Source organism: Chiloscyllium punctatum, chromosome 9 (genome assembly GCF_047496795.1).
Source record: "Chiloscyllium punctatum isolate Juve2018m chromosome 9, sChiPun1.3, whole genome shotgun sequence".
NCBI classification, from domain to species: Eukaryota; Metazoa; Chordata; class Chondrichthyes; order Orectolobiformes; family Hemiscylliidae; genus Chiloscyllium; species Chiloscyllium punctatum.
The window spans coordinates 71,233,115-71,252,202 of NC_092747.1; the positions used below are offsets into that span (position 1 = coordinate 71,233,115).

Consider the following 19,088-nt stretch of genomic DNA (forward strand, 5'->3'; position numbering starts at 1 on the left):
GCTGCTTTGCAGGGGAGTACTCCTGTGTGTATCTTCTCCAGTTTGATATTTTAGAAAAGCCTGCTGCTGCTCCTTGTTAAACAGAATTTTTCTGATTCTGATTGTGCAGTGCACGTGCCTCGAATTGCTAGATTGGTTTAAAATTTATCCCATTCAGCAGAATAGTAGTACTATTTCCTCAGTGTGGATGTTGGTGTTCATCTCCCCAAGGACTGTATAGTGGTCATGCTTACCAATATGGTTATGGACATGTGAATCTCTTACAGTAATCTGGATAAGGATGGAGTCAAATACATTTTTTTTTGTCTTGTTAGTTCCCTCAGCAGTTGCTGCATGCCCAAATAGCTGTGACCATTAGAACTTTCAGCCTGGTCAGTTGGGGCAACACTGAGTCACTATTTGCAATGAACTTTGATGTTCCTCAGCCAGAGTACATTCTGTGCCCTCGCCATCCTCATGAGTCTCTCACTGTAATAGTGAGAAGATCTTTATATATTTTACTTTTATAGATAAAGCGATTTATAGTGTTGGATAAAGAAATGTTTTCAAGCGACACCAAGAGGAAATAAATTGTTAGACTTACAGCAGTTGCTTTGGTCCACATATGCATGCCTTGTGTACAGCCCCCTTGGGCCATGAAAGAACTGAAATCAGAAGTTTTTCTCTTACAGCAGCTCCAGTATTTCATCCTGGAGAAAAAATTAAACAAACATTTACTGAGGAACCTCTATTAACTGAATATCAATTATACGAATATCGGATTATCCGAAGGCGATCTCGAGGACCCAACTGAAACATTACATCAAAGAGGTGTTTCCAACAGTGATCGCGCCTTTTTCTTTACAATGATTAAAAACGAACTCCGCTTACTGAAATACTGCCAAAAACATCGATGGGCACCCAGGCACTGTCTCCAAATGACTGACTGCCTACCCTCCCTCCCACACTTTCCCTGGAGTTCTACACAGGGGTGTATTCTTAAATCCCCCTTCCCCAAATAATCTTTCCAACACTGGGCAAAGGTGGAACTTAAAAGGTTGTGCGCGCGTGTACCATCTGGAGAAGCCACCCCCTCCCCACCCCCCAAAAGACAAGTGCAGTCTTACTGCTGGTGTCCAGTCGAGCTGGCAGGGGTGGTGGGGTGTTTGTGGACTGGGTTGGGGGGTTGAACAGGGGCAGGGCCGGACGGAAGCTCGCGTGCAGTGTGCTACCGCCTAATGTCCTGACCGGGGGGCAGACTGAGCAAAGGCTCGCTGAGGCACTCCCACTGCACGGAGTGTGTGTGTTTGTGGTGTGTGTGTGTGTCAGTCAATGCTGTAGGTCCCTTACACACAAGTGTGTCGCTGCTCAGAAACAAACCCCGAGACACACAGAGGGAGCACAGCATGCAGAGGGAGGAGAAAGGAAACTTCAGAAAACTCTGATCCTCAGAGGAGGAGCATTGAATCAATTAACCGAATAATCAATTATCCGAATGAAATACAGCCTGCCTTGATTTCAGATAATCAAGGTTCCTCTATAAAATGATTAATTGCATACCAGGAGCACAATTTCATCAGTCAAGAAAGAATGCAAAACATCAGTACAGTTATATATAATTTGAGCTGAAAATGTGTTGCTGGAAAAGCGCAGTAGGTCAGGCCGCATCCAAGGAACAGGAGAATCGACATAAGCCCTTCTTCAGGAATGAGGGCAGTGTGTCCAGCAGGCTAAGATAAAAGGTAGGGAGGAGGGCCTTGGGGGAGGGACGTTCGGAATGCGATAGGTGGAGGGAGGTCAAGGTGAGGGTGATAGGCCGGAGTGGGGTGGGGGCGGAGTGGTCAGGAAGAAGATTACAGGTTAGGAAGGCGGTGCTGAGTTAGAGGGATTTGACTGAGACAAGGTGGGGGAAGGGGAAATGAGGAAAATGGAGAAATCGGAGTTCATCCCTTGTGGTTGGAGGGTTCCCAGGTGGAAGATGAGGCGCTCTTCCTCCAACCGTCGTGTTGCCATGGTCTAGTGATGGAGTCGTCCAAGGACCTGTATGTCCTTGGTGGAGTGGGAGGGGGAGTTGAAGTGTTGGGCTACGGGATGGTTGTGTTGGTTGGTCCGGGTGTCCCAGAGGTGTTCCCGGAAACGTTCCGCCATAAATTCACCTGCACCTCCACACACATCATCTATTGCATCCACTGCACCCAATGTGGCCTGCTCTGTATTGGGGAGACAGGCCGCCTAATTGCGGAATGTTTCAGAGAACACCTCTGGGACATCCATCACCAGACCATGGCAACATGACGGTTGGAGGAAGAGCGCCTCATCTTCCGCCTGGGAACCCTCCAACCACAAGGGATGAACTCAGATTTCTCCAGTTTCCTCATTTCCCCTCCCCCACCTACCCCCACCTTGTCTTAGTCAAATCCCTCAAACTCAGCACTGCCTTCCTAACCTGTAATCTTCTTCCTGACCTCTCCGGCCTATCTCCCTCACCTTGACCTCCCTCCACCTATTGCATTCCCAATGCCCCTCCCCCAAGTCCCTCCTCCCTACCTTTTTATCTTAGCCTGCTGGACACACTTTCCTCATTCCTGAAGAAGGGCTCATGCCCGAAACATTGATTCTCCTGCTCTTTGGATGCTGCCTGAGCTGCTGCGCTTTTCCAGCAACACATTTTCAGCTCTGATCTCCAGCATCTGCAGTCCTCACTTTCTCCTATATATAATGTGAACCTGCCAGTTGCATAGGGCTGCTCACTCACTCAAATGAGACAGCTGTGGAGATTTTAAGCTACAGGTCACCATACAAGTGACTGGTGAAGTTGAGAAGGCAGGACCTTCAAAGTGACTTGTGCCAGTACAGGAATTGAACCCAACTTATTGCTGTCACTCTGCATCTCAAATCAGCTATCCATCCAAATGAGCTAACTAATCCTCGCAGTTACAGAATGCCAGTAAGCAGTGTTTTCTAGTGAATTTTCACAAGATCCTTAACATCCATATATATTTTACCCATTCAAATCTTGAGCACCACTTACTCCACCAGCCCACGAAGCTATTTGTATCATTGAAATGATTTGCATGTTTACTGGCTATTTTAGTATGTAATATAATGATATTTATTTAAAAGTATTCATTTGAGCTGGAAGTGTGCATTGCTGGTAAAGCCAGCATTTATTATCCATCAACCCTACAAATGAGTTCCTGTACATTACAGTGGAATATATTATGACTGATGTAAAAAGAAATTCACTGAAATAGACAAGATGATATACAAATATCTATATTCAAATATCTAGCTATACAAATAGATATTCAATAAAGAAAATGGAAAAAATATAACAAAAACACTTGTTTTCCGATCTGAGGGAGATGCAGGAAAGCATTTCTGGACACACTGTACCTCCCGATTGCTGTGCCATAGGTTGCATAGCATCCACAAGATCTTATATCTCGGTATATATGACAAGGTAAAACTATTCCCAAAAATGTAAATTCTAATGAGGTTTCTGCGCTGTAACAATATAAGGTTTATGCTACTCCAAGAAATTCTTTTATCTTCCTTATCAGTCAAGGAGAAAAATTATAGTCCCTACATATTATTGTCTTGGAACGCAGCAAAGATAAACTATACATACCCTTCATGGAAAATGGGCACTCCTGAGTGATAAACACATACCTCTTCATTGCTGTCTGCATCTACAAACGTCTTCAATAGGTGTATAAGGGCAAAATTTAAAGATAAATCAGAAAAGATTGTAAATTGGGTTAGTAAGATAATTCAATATATTTGAAATCTTATTCTTCTGCACCAGTTTTGACTATTAGAATACTAGGTTTTCCAATAACAAAGACTAAACAGCAAATTAACAATGTAACGATTTGCACTTAAGTGTCATAATTCAAAACTACATTTGTTACCCTGTTCCAGGACATTTCAAAAGCAATATATCTTAAACAAAATGTAAAACAGACACTGCTTTTTGGCTGGAACAATGTTGTTACAAATTCATCTATTCTTCTTCTAAATTATGATAGTAAAAGAAATCTTCAACAAAAATATCTTGTGTAAAAACAAGTGGATTGAAAATGGCTGCAGACAGCTCCATGTTAAATATATTCTCTCCATAAAACTGAGAAATATTGTACTTATTAAGTAAAATTTAAGATAATGAAGGATAGCTTTCTCCTCCTTCCCATTATCAATAAATATGACTAATAAGTAAAAGCTTTTAACTACAATCATTTTGAGAAAGATGCTTTCCTCCATTAGTGTGCAACTAGCTCAACTATAATTTACTAGACACAGAGCATCATTTCTTCACATGGCTTAAAGAATGGAGCAATTTTATTATTCAGTTATTTATTGTGCATTTATCAGTGATAAACAAGTTAATATAGTAGAAAATCTTGCTTGATTCAAATAGAACAAAAGGCATACTGCTTGAATAAATAATCTACATATGGCTTCTAAATGTATGCCTGTCCTAAAGGTCAAACACCCTATTACTGTCTTTCAGAAAATCCCCAATGTCAAAACAAACAAATCTTTTGTATTACTATAAAACTACAGGAAATATTTTGATTTTTACAGCCGATCTTGCAGAAATAAAAAGTGATTCTCTATCAGAATGTAATCATTCCTCGTCCATAATAGGAAAGCTTATATCAGTGTACAATTTCTATCCGGTTTTATAAATTTCTGTAATGGAGAGAACGCAATTAAACTTGCTATGCCGCTTGTGTCCTCCCATCAAAACCAATACTGTAGCAAGTTAGTGTTGACTCTCCAGAAGATATTTTCTGACCAATTCCCAAATTATTTATGACTGCATGATTTTGAAGACTGAACTTTATTTGCACACCATACCCTTTTTCTTTCTTTCCACCAACTGCATTGCTCATTTTCTGATGTCTAATTTGCAGTACCAAAGAAGGCTAAGCATCTAATATGAAATCAAATCTGTTTTAGATATTCGTTAGGAAACAACAAATTCCTTTAGAGGATACAACTTATCATAGTTAGACAAACACATACATAGAAATTTAGCTGCTGTCTAGCTTATTTAATAGGGACCTAGCCTCCTTTTATTATTTTCAAACACACCTTTCTTGACTGCCCCTTTTTATCAAAAGAAGTGACATATTAAAAGAAAGTAAGTTATAACAATAGGGCTTAGCTCTTTTTCAATTGCTTACCTTGTTACAACCTGCATTTTTACATCTGGTCCCAACCTTTACTTCATTACTATCCTCTTCTATAAAAGACAGAATTTTGCTTTTAGTAAACAACTATACAATATCAGGGAGTGTGTGGGGAAAGTTACAAATTTTTAAATTCACCTTGGCACTTCCAGACTGAGATTTTCAAAAACACAACCACTCATACCTTTCATCTAAACATTAGACAATGAATTAGAACAAAGAAAATTTTCAGCCCAGGAGCAGGCCCTTCAGCCCTCCAAGCCTGAGCCGATGCAAATCTACTGTCTAAACCTATTGCGCAATTCCTAAGCATCTTTATTCCTCTGCTCTCCAAATACTCATGCATTTGTCCAGATGCACCTTAAATGAATCTACCGTGCCTGCCTCTACTATCTCTGCTGGCAACACATTCCAGGCACCTACCACCTTCTGTGTAAAGTACTTGCCATGTGTATCCCCCTTAAACTTTTCACCCCTCACCTTGAACGTGTGACCTCTCATTATTGAATCCCTCATCCTGGGGAAAAAAAACATTTTTATCCACCCTATTTATACCCTTTATGATTTTGCAGACCACAATCAGGTCCCCCCTCAATCTCTTCTGCTCTAATGGAAACAATCCTAACCTCATCAACCTCTCTTCATAGCTAGTACCTTCCATACCAGGCAACATCCTCTTAAACCTTCTCTGCACCCTCTCCAAAGTATCCACGTCCTTTTGGTAATGTAGTGACCAGAACTGTACACAGAATTCTAAATGCGTCTGAACCAAAGTCTTATACAATTTTAACATAACCTGCCAGCTCTTATACTCAATACCCCATTCGATGAAGGCAAGCATACCATATGCCATCTTGACCACTCTATCTACCTGTGCAGCCAGCTTCAGGGTACAATGGACCTGAACACACTTTTCCCAACTCTTCCATTTACAATATAGTTCGCTCTAGAATTAGACCTCCCATTTGCCTGGATTGAACTCCATCTGCCATTTCTCTGCCCAACTCTCCAGTCTATCTATATTCTCCTGTATTCTTTGACAGTCCCCTATGCTTCCTGCTACTCCACCAATCTTCGTGCCATCTGCAAACTTACTGATCAGACCAACAATACCCTCTTCCAGATCATTTATGTATATGACAAACATTAGTGGCCCCAGTACTGATCTCTGTAGAACACCACTGGTCACCTTTCTCCATTTCAAGAAAATCCCTTCAATTACTACTCCTTCTCAACCAGTTCTTTATTCATCTAGCTAGAACACATTGCACACCATGTGAATTCACTTTCTCCATTAGCTTAGCATGGGGAACCTTATCAAGCACCTTACTGAAGTCAGTGTATATGACATCTACAGCCCTTCCTTCATCTATCAGCTTGGTCATTTCCTCAAAGAACTCTATTAGGTTGGTAAGGCACATTCTCCCCCACACAAAACCATGTTGCCAATCACTGATAAGCCCATTTCTTTTCAAATATAAATAGATTTTATCCCTCAGCACCTTCTCCAGCAATTCCCCACCAGTGACGTCAGACTCACTGGTCTGTAGTTACCTGGAATATCCCCACTACCCTTCTTGTACAGGCGGATAACATGAGCAACTCTCCAGTCCTCCAGCACTTCACCTGTGTTTAAGGATACTACAAAGATATCTGTCAGGCCCCAGCTATTTCCTCTCCCTCCTCCCTCAGCATTCTAGATCCCATCCAGTCCTGGGGATTTGTCCACCTGAATATCCTTTAGCCTACATCTTCCCTCCTTATGTCAACGTGATCCAGAGTAAACAAACTTCTAACTCTAATCTCAACATTCATCATGTCCCTCTCCTCAGTGAACACTGATGCAAAGTAATCTTTGAGAATTTCACCATTTTCTCATCTTTGACACACAGCTTTCTTTCTTATCTTTTAATGAACAACCCTTTCTCTAGATACCCTCTTGCTTCTTATAATATGAATAAAAGGCTGATTAAATTAGATTAGATTCCCTACAGTGTGGAAACAGGCCCTTCGGCCCAACAAGTCCACACCGACCCTCTGAAGAGTAACCCACCCAGACCCATTTCCCTCTGACTAATGCACCTAACACTATGGGCAATTTAGCATGGCCAATTCACCTGACCTGCACATCTTTGGACTTAATTCTGCTCACTAAAAGAATTATAAATTAAAAATAAGAACTAGTTTATATGAGAATATTACCAGCAAGTTGTGTCTTTATGGAACAAATAAACTCTAATTAAATTCCTTTTCTAAGATCTTTATCAGCATTAATCACAATTAAAAATCTTTTAACTATCTACAGTACAATTAAAAACAAAAGCATTAAGAATATCTTTAAACTAAGTACTGCAGCTTGAATGTCCAAAACTATTCACCTTCCTTTCTGGGTCCATTGTCAGCAGTTAACTTGAGTTTTTCTAGTGCTTGCTTCAATGACGAAGAAACCTTTTGTTCCAATCTTACTAAAGGGGCATCTGGGCTATTAGGAGAAAATAATATTCAAATCATTTTTTGGATTGTCACACATGTCCATTTATTTTTTTCTTTTTAAAAATAGATTTGGTTCATCTGCCTCCATATCTACTTTTTTTTTCAAAGCAAAACCCACAGCAAGCTTACCCAAGCATACGTGCAACACTAAAGGACAAAAGACAGTGACCTGTCAAGATGTAACAGGTTCAACCTACAGTTTCAAACGCAAGTCAAAAAAAATTATAAAAATCTCCATTACTTATATTTTACAGCCAGATCCTGATATAGATTGTGAGACCAAGATCAACAGAGATAGTTATCACAAGGATACATGGAAAGCATATGGATGATTTCTTCTATTTTGGAAGCTGAGTAAATATCAATAATCCATTATAGATACAGATTAAAACAATTAGGAGTGAGCAACATCTAGCCATGTAGAAGGCAACTTTAGGGTGCATTAAGTCATTAAATTAGTTTAACTCCTAAAGTCCATTGACTCTGTATTTTATGTCAATTTGGAGAAATAACAATAAAAACTCCATGCCATATGCAATACATATTCACTCAATGTTTTACAAGAAATTTTGGCACAGAAGTTTCAGTTCATAAGAAGCAAAGACTTGTCCACAGAACGGATATTCATACAAAACATGTCTAATGTATTTTGAAAAAGAGCACAAACTTTAACGAATAAAACAAAACCGATCTCCATAACAGATTTCAAAACCTCCCAATGATTTGACCTTCAATCATGACTTTGAGTAAAGGCACATTTCTCAAACTACAACAAACGTCTCACTTCTTTCTGTTTTATATACTAAGTTTACCTTGGCATTATAATTGCTTCAACTGGTCTTCGGCTCTGCATAACATATTCATTACTCTTTGGTTTCAGCTCTGGTTCTGATGGGATCTTCACTTCAGGTTTGACAGGGTCAGGAGGCTTTTCATTGGAATGCCTTCCTTTAGTACAACCCTAAAAGAAAAATCAATATAGAAATCTGGCTTTCAAGCATAAAATTTGGTTTCCTTCAAAATGTTAGCTCAGATTTTAGGTGACAAAGGGTTGGGGCTGCCCGATGAGAGACAGCTAGTTTTATGGACTTCCCATATTATAACATTAATTGTATCTCAGTCTATAGGAAATCTTGAGCATCAAGGAAAACGGGAGTTGTCTGATCAGCCATTCACACTAAAGAATACTCTGACGTGCAAGTTCATTTTTAAAAATCATTTACAGAAATCAAAATAAAGATTAGTTTATGCCAATGGAATTACACATTTCTTTGTTCCCTTTACACCGATGTATAACAGACATAGCTGTATGAAGTTTCAACATTATGAATCAGGCATTCCTATGAGGGCAGTAAGGCTTATGCATAGCAACTGACTATTTCTGAAGTCCACAACCTTCATGCAAAGTTGAGAATTCAAGTCTAGCTGCTGTCAGATTCCACTTCACCTATATGCTGTTTGTTTTGAGTGGGGAGCATTCAAAGAACCTAGCAGTTGTGACAGTACCCTGGATAGTGTGCATGACTTCAGGAATTGTTGTCTGCAGTTACAAATATGTTCATCATCGAGGAAATGAAGTTTCTTGTTGAGGAACCTGACTGAATGATGCAATGGAGCTCTGAATGCCACACGGTGCAGTCAACAGCGACTTGAAGAGAAACTAGAAGTTGCTAAGAGAAACCAGAAATTGCTGCAAATCTTAGCTTGGCTGCCTGGGTCCATGGTGACTGCACTAGCAACTGTTTTCCTTTAAATGGCATCTGGAACCTCACAAAATGTATTTGTGGACTTCCAAATAGAAGATGCCAAACCAAGTCCCCAGTTCACCTCTGTAAAGGTACCAGTAGCAAGGAAACTCAATTCTATTATGGTATTCAAACCCACAGTCATTGTGCTTCTTCCCAAGCTGAGTTGCAGATCTGTCTGCATGTGGTGGCAGATACAATGACAGCTTCTCTAGCTATAAAGATCCTTCTACACATTCCTGCATAGAGTTGGAGGCTACAGGAACACCTATGTATGCCCTGTACACTGGATAACATAGGTGGAGGCCCTGGTTCCCCTCTGCTTGCTCACCCACAGTTGCATTCCCCTAAGCTTCATGTCTCTAATTCTGCTGTCCTTGTTCTTTGCTTCTTCCCTTGTTTTCTTCCTTCATCTTTTGAAAGTTATCAATGACAGCTGTTGAATTTGGTGCTCCTTACAGCCAGTATGGAATTACTATTCCTCTCTGAAGAAAATGCAAGAATTGAGATGCACACTTTCCATTAGGCAATCTTGTCAGAGTTGAAGTAACTCTAGGTCTTTATCAGGCTGGTCCTGTCTTCAGTGAAAGCTTACCCTGTTGCCATTTGTGCATGGAGAGGTGCAACCTCCACAACTGGTTCTGCTCTTTCCTGTTGCGACTATGTGTAAGATATTGTGATTTATCTGAACATTCTTTGCGGGCATTTGTCAAATAACACAATGTAAATTTATTGGCCATTTATTACTCTTTGCAATGCAGTTCTTACTCATTGTAAAGTTCAACCTGCTTAAGTTTCATCCCCAAGTTGTTAATACACACATGCACAGGCCAGCGAATGGTTCTCTACAGATGAATGTGCATTAACTTCCCATACCCTTCCAATCCCAAACCTTTATCATCACCACTGGTGAATCGCAGATCCCTACCTGAGAAAGATTAATGAACGAATGGAAATAGTATAGAAATAGTTATTATAAATTTAATGTGATTCAATGTGGCTGCAAGAATAAAAAAGTCAAATTATCTAAATGGAGAGAAACTTCAAAATACTTTGGTGTAGTGGAGTTGTGGTTGTCCTTGTCATAGGTCACAGGAAGGAAGTTTTCAAGTTCAGCACTTAATAAACATGTAATTTTTCACGAAAAGAACAGAGTATAAAAGTAGGGAGTACTGAAGCAATTGCTCAAGGCATCGATGACACTGCATCTGGAGTACTGTGGACAGTTTTGGCCATCAGCACTTGAGGAATTATGTAACTGTACAGGAGGTAGATCATTAGAATAATTCCAGAGATGAAAGGTTTGAGCAGTTTAGGCCTAAATTTGCCAGAGATTAGAAGGATGAGATCAAATTAAGGTACAGACAATGCTAAAGAGAATTGACAGAGTAGACACGGAGCGAACATTTCTCCTTGTGGGTCAATCTCGACAGGTCATAGTTTTAAAACTAAGAAGAATGATTTTTCACTCCAATCTATGGAATTCACTACTCCAGAGTGCAGTGGATGCCAGGATACAATAAATTTGAGATGGAATAGACAGATTATTAATTAGTAATGGGCTAAAGGGCTTTGGGGAACAGGCAGGAAAATGCAGTTGAGGCCAAGGTGAGACCAGCCATTATCATATTGAATGGTGGAGCAGGCTCTAGTTTGAATAGTCTCCGCTTGCTCCTGGTCCTTATATTTGCAATTTTTATAATATGGAGGTGCTAGTGTAGGACTGGATGTCAAAATCAGAAGTCACACGACACCAAGTTTCTTTGCAATCACAAGCTTCACTTGATGAAGCTTTCAGAGCGCTGCTGCTTATGATTTCAAAATGAATCTGTTGGACTATAACCTGATGTCGTGTGACTTCTGACTATGCAATTTTTAGACCTTAATCATCATTTATTTGTCGCGATTATACAAGTTCACTTCAACAGCCTGAAGGAAGGGACGGCTCATGCAGTAGCCATTGGGACTTTTAGATCCGATAGCTTCTTTTGGATGTGTGCTAGCTGCACTAAAAGGTGCAAACAGATTTGGGTCCCCTCTCTTCTGCATTCTTAAAAACCTTCATTTAGAAAACAATGTGGCAGAAGATAGTGGTCATGAAAGAATTAAAATCAAAGTTAATCTCTCAAAGCATACTTCTCCCCCCCCCCCCAACAGCCCCTCCCAAACTAACTTTTGATAGCCTTTTCATCTCTCTATCTTTCTTTAATCTCCTACTTTGTTCAATGACCCGTTCACCAGCTCCCTAAATATTCCTGCTTTTCTCTCAACTCCTCCCATTGAGATTCCCATACTTAGCCTCATCCTCACAATTCCTCTCATTCAGTCACAATGCTGTTCTTCCTCCTAGCACACCAATTTACCCCATTGTGCTCCCTCCTCTTAACATCCAGCTCCTAAGATTCTTTGCTTTCATGGCCCTATATGAATGTTACTTCTCCTCCTGCAGTAGGATTCGTTCCCTTGGATCCCTCCAGTACCTCCCACAATCATAAACCTTATGTTCATTCCCTACCTTTTCACTCAACCCAATTTTTCAGTTAATCCTCCCTTTATATTGGGCCCTGCTTGCCTGGCACAGTTAGGTTTACTGGAATCAGCCGGTGTGGGGCTGCTCACTTGGACAGGTATTGAAATGCTCAGTCTTTAGTTAGAATTCTAAGTATTTGAGGAGAAGATGGCAGATTTTTCATGAACTAGTCACAAAGGATAGGCTTCAGCTCTAACATCACAAGTGGGTGCATAAGAAATGGCTTTCTGTCCTGGGGGTGCCAGGTTAGTGAAGATGTTTGTACTCAGAGCTTGAAGGAAGAAGTTGATGCTGCTGGGAACATGCCTGGTATATATAATTGGGTTTGTGAACAGACATGGCTGCTATTTCTGGCTAACCAAATTTGTACTTTTGAGCAAAACTGTAGTGGGCTGAGATGTTAATGCAAATTTATTATGTGCCAATGAATGCAAAAGAAGTTCCCAGCAATTATGGTTGGGGAAGCCAACCTGCCTGAAGAGGCTTGAGAAATTAATAGCAGATGTTTAATGCACAGTCAGGATACAAATTTTCCCAATCTGGTGCAAGGATTCTATGCAGTATCTGTGATTAGAAGAAAAGCTGTCTTGCCCATGCTGTCTACTCCTCTAATGACAATTCTGCAAATAGCTCCCCTTGTACAGAGAAATGATTAGTCCAAAAAATTGAGAGCAAATTTGGAGCTTGGTGAGAGGTAGTTAGGTGAATGGGGAGGAAGATATTTGTTTCCTTTTGTTTAGCTTTTCTACCATTCCTAACTGTAGGAACAGGTTCTTGCTCAACTCCGAGGAAAGGAGCTAATTTTGTGGTGAGTGTCTGGTCAATTCTGTTCTTAAGGTTAACACAGTATAAAATCAGGGAAGCGAATAAATTAATAAAAAAAGCAACATAAATAGCCTAAAGGCCCCCAAACAATAACCACCAAGATCAAAGTATATACAACATCACACTGGGTGCCTGTGACAAAGAGTCAGCAATAATTATGGCTTCTTCAATCTTCGTATAAAGTAGAAAAATCAGGAGGGTGGCAGTAGCATGTTTAGGAGTTTATAGAAACTTTTAAGAGTTTCATAGAGCAGAAACTCTGTCCCTGGAAACAACTAGACAGCAGGTTACATTAGACTCGGTATTGTGTAATATGACAGGATTAATTTAAGACCTCAGAATAAAAGGTACCTGTACGCAGCAGTTGTCACAATGATAGCAATAAAGTACTGGAGAAATAATAGCTAAAAATCCACCATTTTGCAAGTCTCCATTTTGTAATAACTTTATTTTTAAAGTGGCTAAGCTTGGTGACCATGGGAATGGAATAAGGAATGTACGAATTTTGGCAAAGGCTAGCATTTGTCTCTTTCTCATGACAGGTGGCTAACAGGCTGACAGGTGTAACATAGGTGTTAATCTATAACTGATACAAATAATGCTACATAAATCGCTTTTGTTTAACTTATGTAAAACTATACTGAAAGCATTAATTATCTGGCGCATGTGCAGTGATGCAAATAAAAGCACATCAGCAGCCTGTTTAACAATACTAAATTTATTAATTATCTGATAACAACCTAATTAATAAAGAAATATTATATGGTAAGAAATAGAGAAAACAAGATAATAATGCATTCTAAATGATATAAATAATGCTGTCCCTTTACTAAGATTTAGCAATCTTTTATTAGCATGCATGATTGATACTCTGGATTACTGCCTACTGATCACTCGCTGGCTTAATTGCAAAAAAGTGTGTTTTGTTTGTAACTTGCACATGGTCCGTGAATTCCTGAGTTAACAACAGAATAACCAGATTCCGAAAGGAGAAGACTCAATTGAAGACTAATATTTTACACTTGAGAGCAAATATGTGTGCATAAAAAGCTGGGCTAGTGGAATTGGACAAGCATATGGACATACATGGAACAGTGTAGGTCAGATGGGCTTCAGATTGGTATGACAGGTCGGCGCAACATCAAGGGCCAAAGGGCCTGTAGCGCGATGTAATGTTCTATGTTCTATAAGTGAACTGGCATACATGGTGAGGTGCCAACATAGTGTTAATTTCACTAGACCCATATGATGGTCTTGTGCCTTTAAGAAGGATTTGTTGTGTGTTGGTTCTCATGCAGAAAGGTGTTGCCAGTGTGCCAGAATATCTGCTTCAAAAGCAGTGGATATACAGCTTGGAGCTCCAAGTGTTTTTTTTTCTTAAATTAGACAAAGGAAGCCTGAGTGGGTGGAATCAGGCTCACCCAGATTCAGGGTTTTAATATTGCTTCCAGTTGAAGTCTGGGTTTTTGACTGTTGAAGCTGCTAGATATAGCTCTGACTACTGCAGCTGGAAGTCTGAGTTCTTTCTCTGCTAATAGATTCATTATTTCAGTATTCCTTTCTTCTGGACTGGAGACTGCATGTGAGGAAATCTGTTTGCTGAAAGGCTGCTTATGGAACTTTGCCACATTGGATTAATTGATGAGTGGTAAACTATACTGAAATAATTAACAATAGTAGAGTTAAAGTTATACAAATTCTTATTTTTGTTTATATTTTAATTGTGGTGTTAGAATAAAGTGTGTTTTGTTTAATATCTTCCAACACCCATTGTCCTTTTTTTAAAGTTACTAAGCCAACTTGATGTAATTTGACATATTATCCTGTGACCTGTTGACTTTTACGTTTTTTTTTTACTATTCTGCCATATGGGACCTTGTCAAATGCCTTTCTCCAAATAGATACATCCACTGCACTAGCCTCACTGATACTCGTTGCCTTCCTCAAAGAATTCAAATTTGTAAGGCATGATCTTCCCTTAATAGAACATGCTGAATATCTCTCTGATCCATGCCTTTTTAAGTGACAGTTTATCCAATCTTTCAGGATTTATTCTAACGGTTTGCCCATCATCGAAGAAAGACTATTTGACCTATAACTGTTTGGCATTTCAGAGTCAGAGTCACGCAGCATGGAAACAGACCTTTCCTGAAACAAAACTAATTACACCAAAGTCACCTTTGATGAACAATATTACCTTAACCACCTTTACTTAGCCTCCTATCCTTCTTGAAAGTCTGATACCTTTCCTTTTTATTTTAAAAATTCACTTGTGGGGCTTGGGAATCGCTGGCTGTCTAGCATTTATTGCCCATTCCCAGCTGCCCTGGATAGGGCAGGTCTGGTTGGAAGCTCTTCAGAGAGTTGGGGCAGACTTGATGGGCCTATCTGCACTGTAGAGGTTGTTTAATTACTGATAGACTTTGGGGAGTTAGGATGGAAGTTACTCACTGCAGGATTCCAAGCCTCTGACTTGCTCTTGTCATCACTATATATGACAAGTTCGCTTGAGTTGTCTGTCAATGGTAACCCCCATGATAGTAATAGTGGGGGTTTCTCATGAGGAAGATTTAAGAATTAAGCATTTAAAAAGTTATAGCTGTGCACTTAGAAAAAGCTGAAAATAATTGGGAAGCGTCACATGGTTTTTGAGAAAGGAAAAATCACATTTAACCAAATTTACTGCTGAACTGTATTGCAGGGTGGACATTTACTGTGGAGAAAGGGAGGTCTATTGAACATAAAGCATCCAGTAGGTTTGAATTTTTTTTAGTGTTCCCAATGCAAGCTCTCAAGAATCAGGAGGAAAATAAATAAAAGCTATTAAATAAAATGCAATCAGGAGTTTATACCATACCAATTTACTTAGTTGTGCTAAGCTATAAACTGGGACCAGATTTCCTGTCAAAAATAGTATTTGCAACTTTTAGTTCCACTTGTTAGAAAATGAACACATCATCACAATATTTTGCCACACAAACATTTGTCAGTATCATACTTCAAACCTGTCACAGGTTCAAGAAGTAATTGACTTTAAATCAAGCTGCAAACCAGTATCTCAACTACACTTAAATGTAATCTTACCGGAATATTCAAGAAATCTGAAAAATCTGTTGTGCGCCTCTTGCAGCAAGACCATCCCTAAAAAACAAATAAAAGCTTGTAAATTACATAATGAAGTATTTCTGACATTGTTATTATGTTAGATGTACCTTTTAAAATATTTCAGTAATTATCACTACTTTTTATATAACAATGGTAGATGTTTATCAAATATTGAGTAGCTGTTTTATTGAAGCACCCCTTCCCATCCACCTGCCATCTTTGCCATATCGAGTCACACTGATCCTGTTCTTTTAAATTTAATTGCAGTTACAAGGCAGAATAATTTCTAAAATAAGAATTGCTGATCAATTATCAATAATACTAAATATTTCAAAAATGAGATCCACATTCATTTTTATTTCATTCTTGCCACTATGCGTACCTCCAAAGATCTTTCAAAAGGAGGACAGACATTGCAGCAGTATGAACCATGTGAAAGTCGTCATATACCTGACCCCACATGAATTAGCGCTGAAAATGTGTTGCTGGAAAAGCGCAACAGGTCAGGCAGCATCCAAGGAGCAGGAGAATTGACATTTCGGGCACAAGTCCTTCTTCAGGATTCCAGAAGGGCTCATGCCCGAAACGTCAATTCTCCTGCTCCTTGGATGCTGCCTTACCTGCTGCGCTTTTCCAGCAACGCATTTTCAGCTCTGATCTCCAGCATCTGCAATCCTCACTTTCTCCCACATGAATTACCCAAGAAGTTTAAACTTCTGAAGAGCAATTTACACAGTATCTGGGACCCTCTGAAAATGTCAGCAATTCTGTTGTAGACTTTACAGTTCTGTCTGCTTATTTAACCAGTATTTAATCACTAGAATTCATTAAGGAATACAAAATACTGCACGTTAAAAAAATAAAATCAATGGCAAAAACTAAGAACAAACCATTAAACCTCTGTAGAAATTTCAAAATATTACTTACAATTAGTCAGCGATAACAACATTAAATGTTTAAGAGCAAAAAAAAACTATTTAGTATCTAAAAAATGCCACAGAATTTTAATTAATATGCAGTTTAAATTTATTTTGTTATCTACAGTTGCACGTAAGTGGTGTTCCCAGCTCCTCTGCTGCCATAGTTTTGTCTCCCTTGCCCTGGTCTACCCTCATTTTAAAATGAAGGCGGCATCAAAAAAACTGTCAACATTAGAAGACTAACTGTAAACAACCTGGGGCACGTAGTGGGTAGTTTATGCTACAATTTGCATCAATTGGAACAAATCCAATACCAATCAGAAGTTCTGGGCCCACATTCAAAGCTCTAACATAATTAGAACATAGAACAGTATAGTACAGTACAGGCCCTTTAGTCCACGATGTTGTGCTGAGCATTTATCTTCATCTAAGATCAACCTAACCTACACAACCCTCAATTTATTGCCGTCTATGTGCTTGTCCAGCAGTCGCTTAAATGTCCCTGACTCTACTACCACTGCTGGCAGTGCATTCCATGCACCCAACACGCTCTGCGTAGAGAACCTACCTCTGACATCTCCACCAATACTTTCCTCCAATCATCTTAAAATTATGACCCGTTGTGATAGCAATTTTCGCCCTGGAGAAAAGTCTGTTGCTATCTACTCTATCTATGCTTCGCATTACCTTGTACACCTCTATTCCTTCTTCTCTCTAACGTGAAAAGCTCTAGCTCACTCAACCCCTCTTCATAAGACATGCCCTCCAATCCAGGCAGCATCTTGTCTGCACCCTCTCTAAAGCATCTACATCCTTCCTATTATGAAGCATCCAGAACTGGACTTAACAATCTGGGTGTGGTCTAACCAGGGATTTATAGACCTGCAGCAAAATCTCATGGCTCTTAAACTCAATCCCCCGTTAACGAAAGCCAACAGACCATATAACTTACTTATGATCAGTTATGTACTTGTGAAAGTACCCATTACAGCCTCATTAATGTGGTCTCATTGCAACCAGTTAAAATCATAAACAAACCCTTGCAATAATTCAATCCATCACAGTATGAATTGCAAGTCCAGGTAGTCCTCCTATAACATGATGGTTGCGTTCTTGTGTCATCCCAGATTATAGATAAAGCGCTTAAAGTGTTGGCGATGTAATCGTGTTACAGCCAACACACGTGTTAAACGTTTGCACTTTTGAAACAGTGTCCCCAGTTCGTCAATGAATTTGTTAGTGAATTTGTGTTAACAAAATGTGCACTATCACATTTCTTTGCTTCTTTCATTACAGTGTAAGATGACACAAGTGAGGGAGCATTTGAAATCAGGTGGAGAATTCCCTCCTTTAGGGAAACTTACACCTCCTCCCTGGATGAGCACAGAGCTACAAAGCTGCTACGACTATGTGAGGCTATGGTAGAGGTCAAGACAGGTAACATAGCTAGGTGAGAAGATGTCCTCTGTGCAAGGTCATGAGAATTTTTTTTATACTACTTCATTCATTACCTGTTCTACCTATTGCCATTTACAATAGAGTCATAGAAATGTACAGCATGGAAACAGACCCTTCGGTCCAACCCGTCCATGTCGACCAGATATCCCAACCCAATCTAGTCTCACCTGGTAGCACCCGGAACATATCCCTCCAAACCCTTCCCATTCATATACCCATCCAAATGCCTTTTAAATGTTGCAATTGTACCAGCCTCCACCATTTCCTCTGGCAGCTCATTCCATACACGTACCACCCTCTGTGAAAAAGTTGCCCCTTAGGTCTCTATAATATCTTTCTGCGCTCACCCTAAACCTATGCCCTCTAGTTCTGGACTCCCACGACCCCAGGGAAAAGACTTTGTCTATTTATCCTATCTATGCCCCTCATAATTTTGTAAACCTCTATAAGGTCACCCCTCAGCCTCTGACGCTCCAGGGAAAATAGCCCCAGCCTGTTCAGCCTCTCCCTATAGCTCAAATCCTCCAACCCTGGCAACAACCTTGTCAATCTTTTCTGAACCCTTTCAAGTTTCACATCATCATTTCGATAGGAAGGAAACCAGAATTGTAATGGGATTCTTAAAATTAATATATTACACAGAATTCATCCACACAACAGTCTGAAAAGCAATTTGCTGAAGAGTACACTCTTTTTAAAAAATGAATTTGCATCAACTCTGTAATGCACAGGCCAAAATCCTGAGACAAGCTATTGATACTGCACAGTTTGCTGAACGTTATCGCTCCACTCCCTGTAACACAGTCTTGCATTTCCTACAACAAAACTGCAATCC

At 39.7% G+C, this 19,088-nt stretch overlaps 1 protein-coding gene across 1 annotated transcript in view; it reads right to left on the reverse strand.

Moving 5' to 3' along the window:
* chordc1a (cysteine and histidine-rich domain (CHORD) containing 1a) overlaps nt 1-19,088 on the reverse strand; it is a 43,789-nt gene that overhangs the window by 15,387 nt on the left and 9,314 nt on the right. Inside the window, exons 3-8 of the mRNA XM_072577778.1 lie at nt 15,855-15,911; nt 8,483-8,631; nt 7,556-7,659; nt 5,172-5,230; nt 3,611-3,681; nt 584-689 (exon numbers count right to left, since the gene is read on the reverse strand). Of these exons, the coding sequence (XP_072433879.1) occupies nt 584-689; nt 3,611-3,681; nt 5,172-5,230; nt 7,556-7,659; nt 8,483-8,631; nt 15,855-15,911 (546 nt within the window). The remainder of the gene's footprint in view (nt 1-583; nt 690-3,610; nt 3,682-5,171; nt 5,231-7,555; nt 7,660-8,482; nt 8,632-15,854; nt 15,912-19,088) is intronic.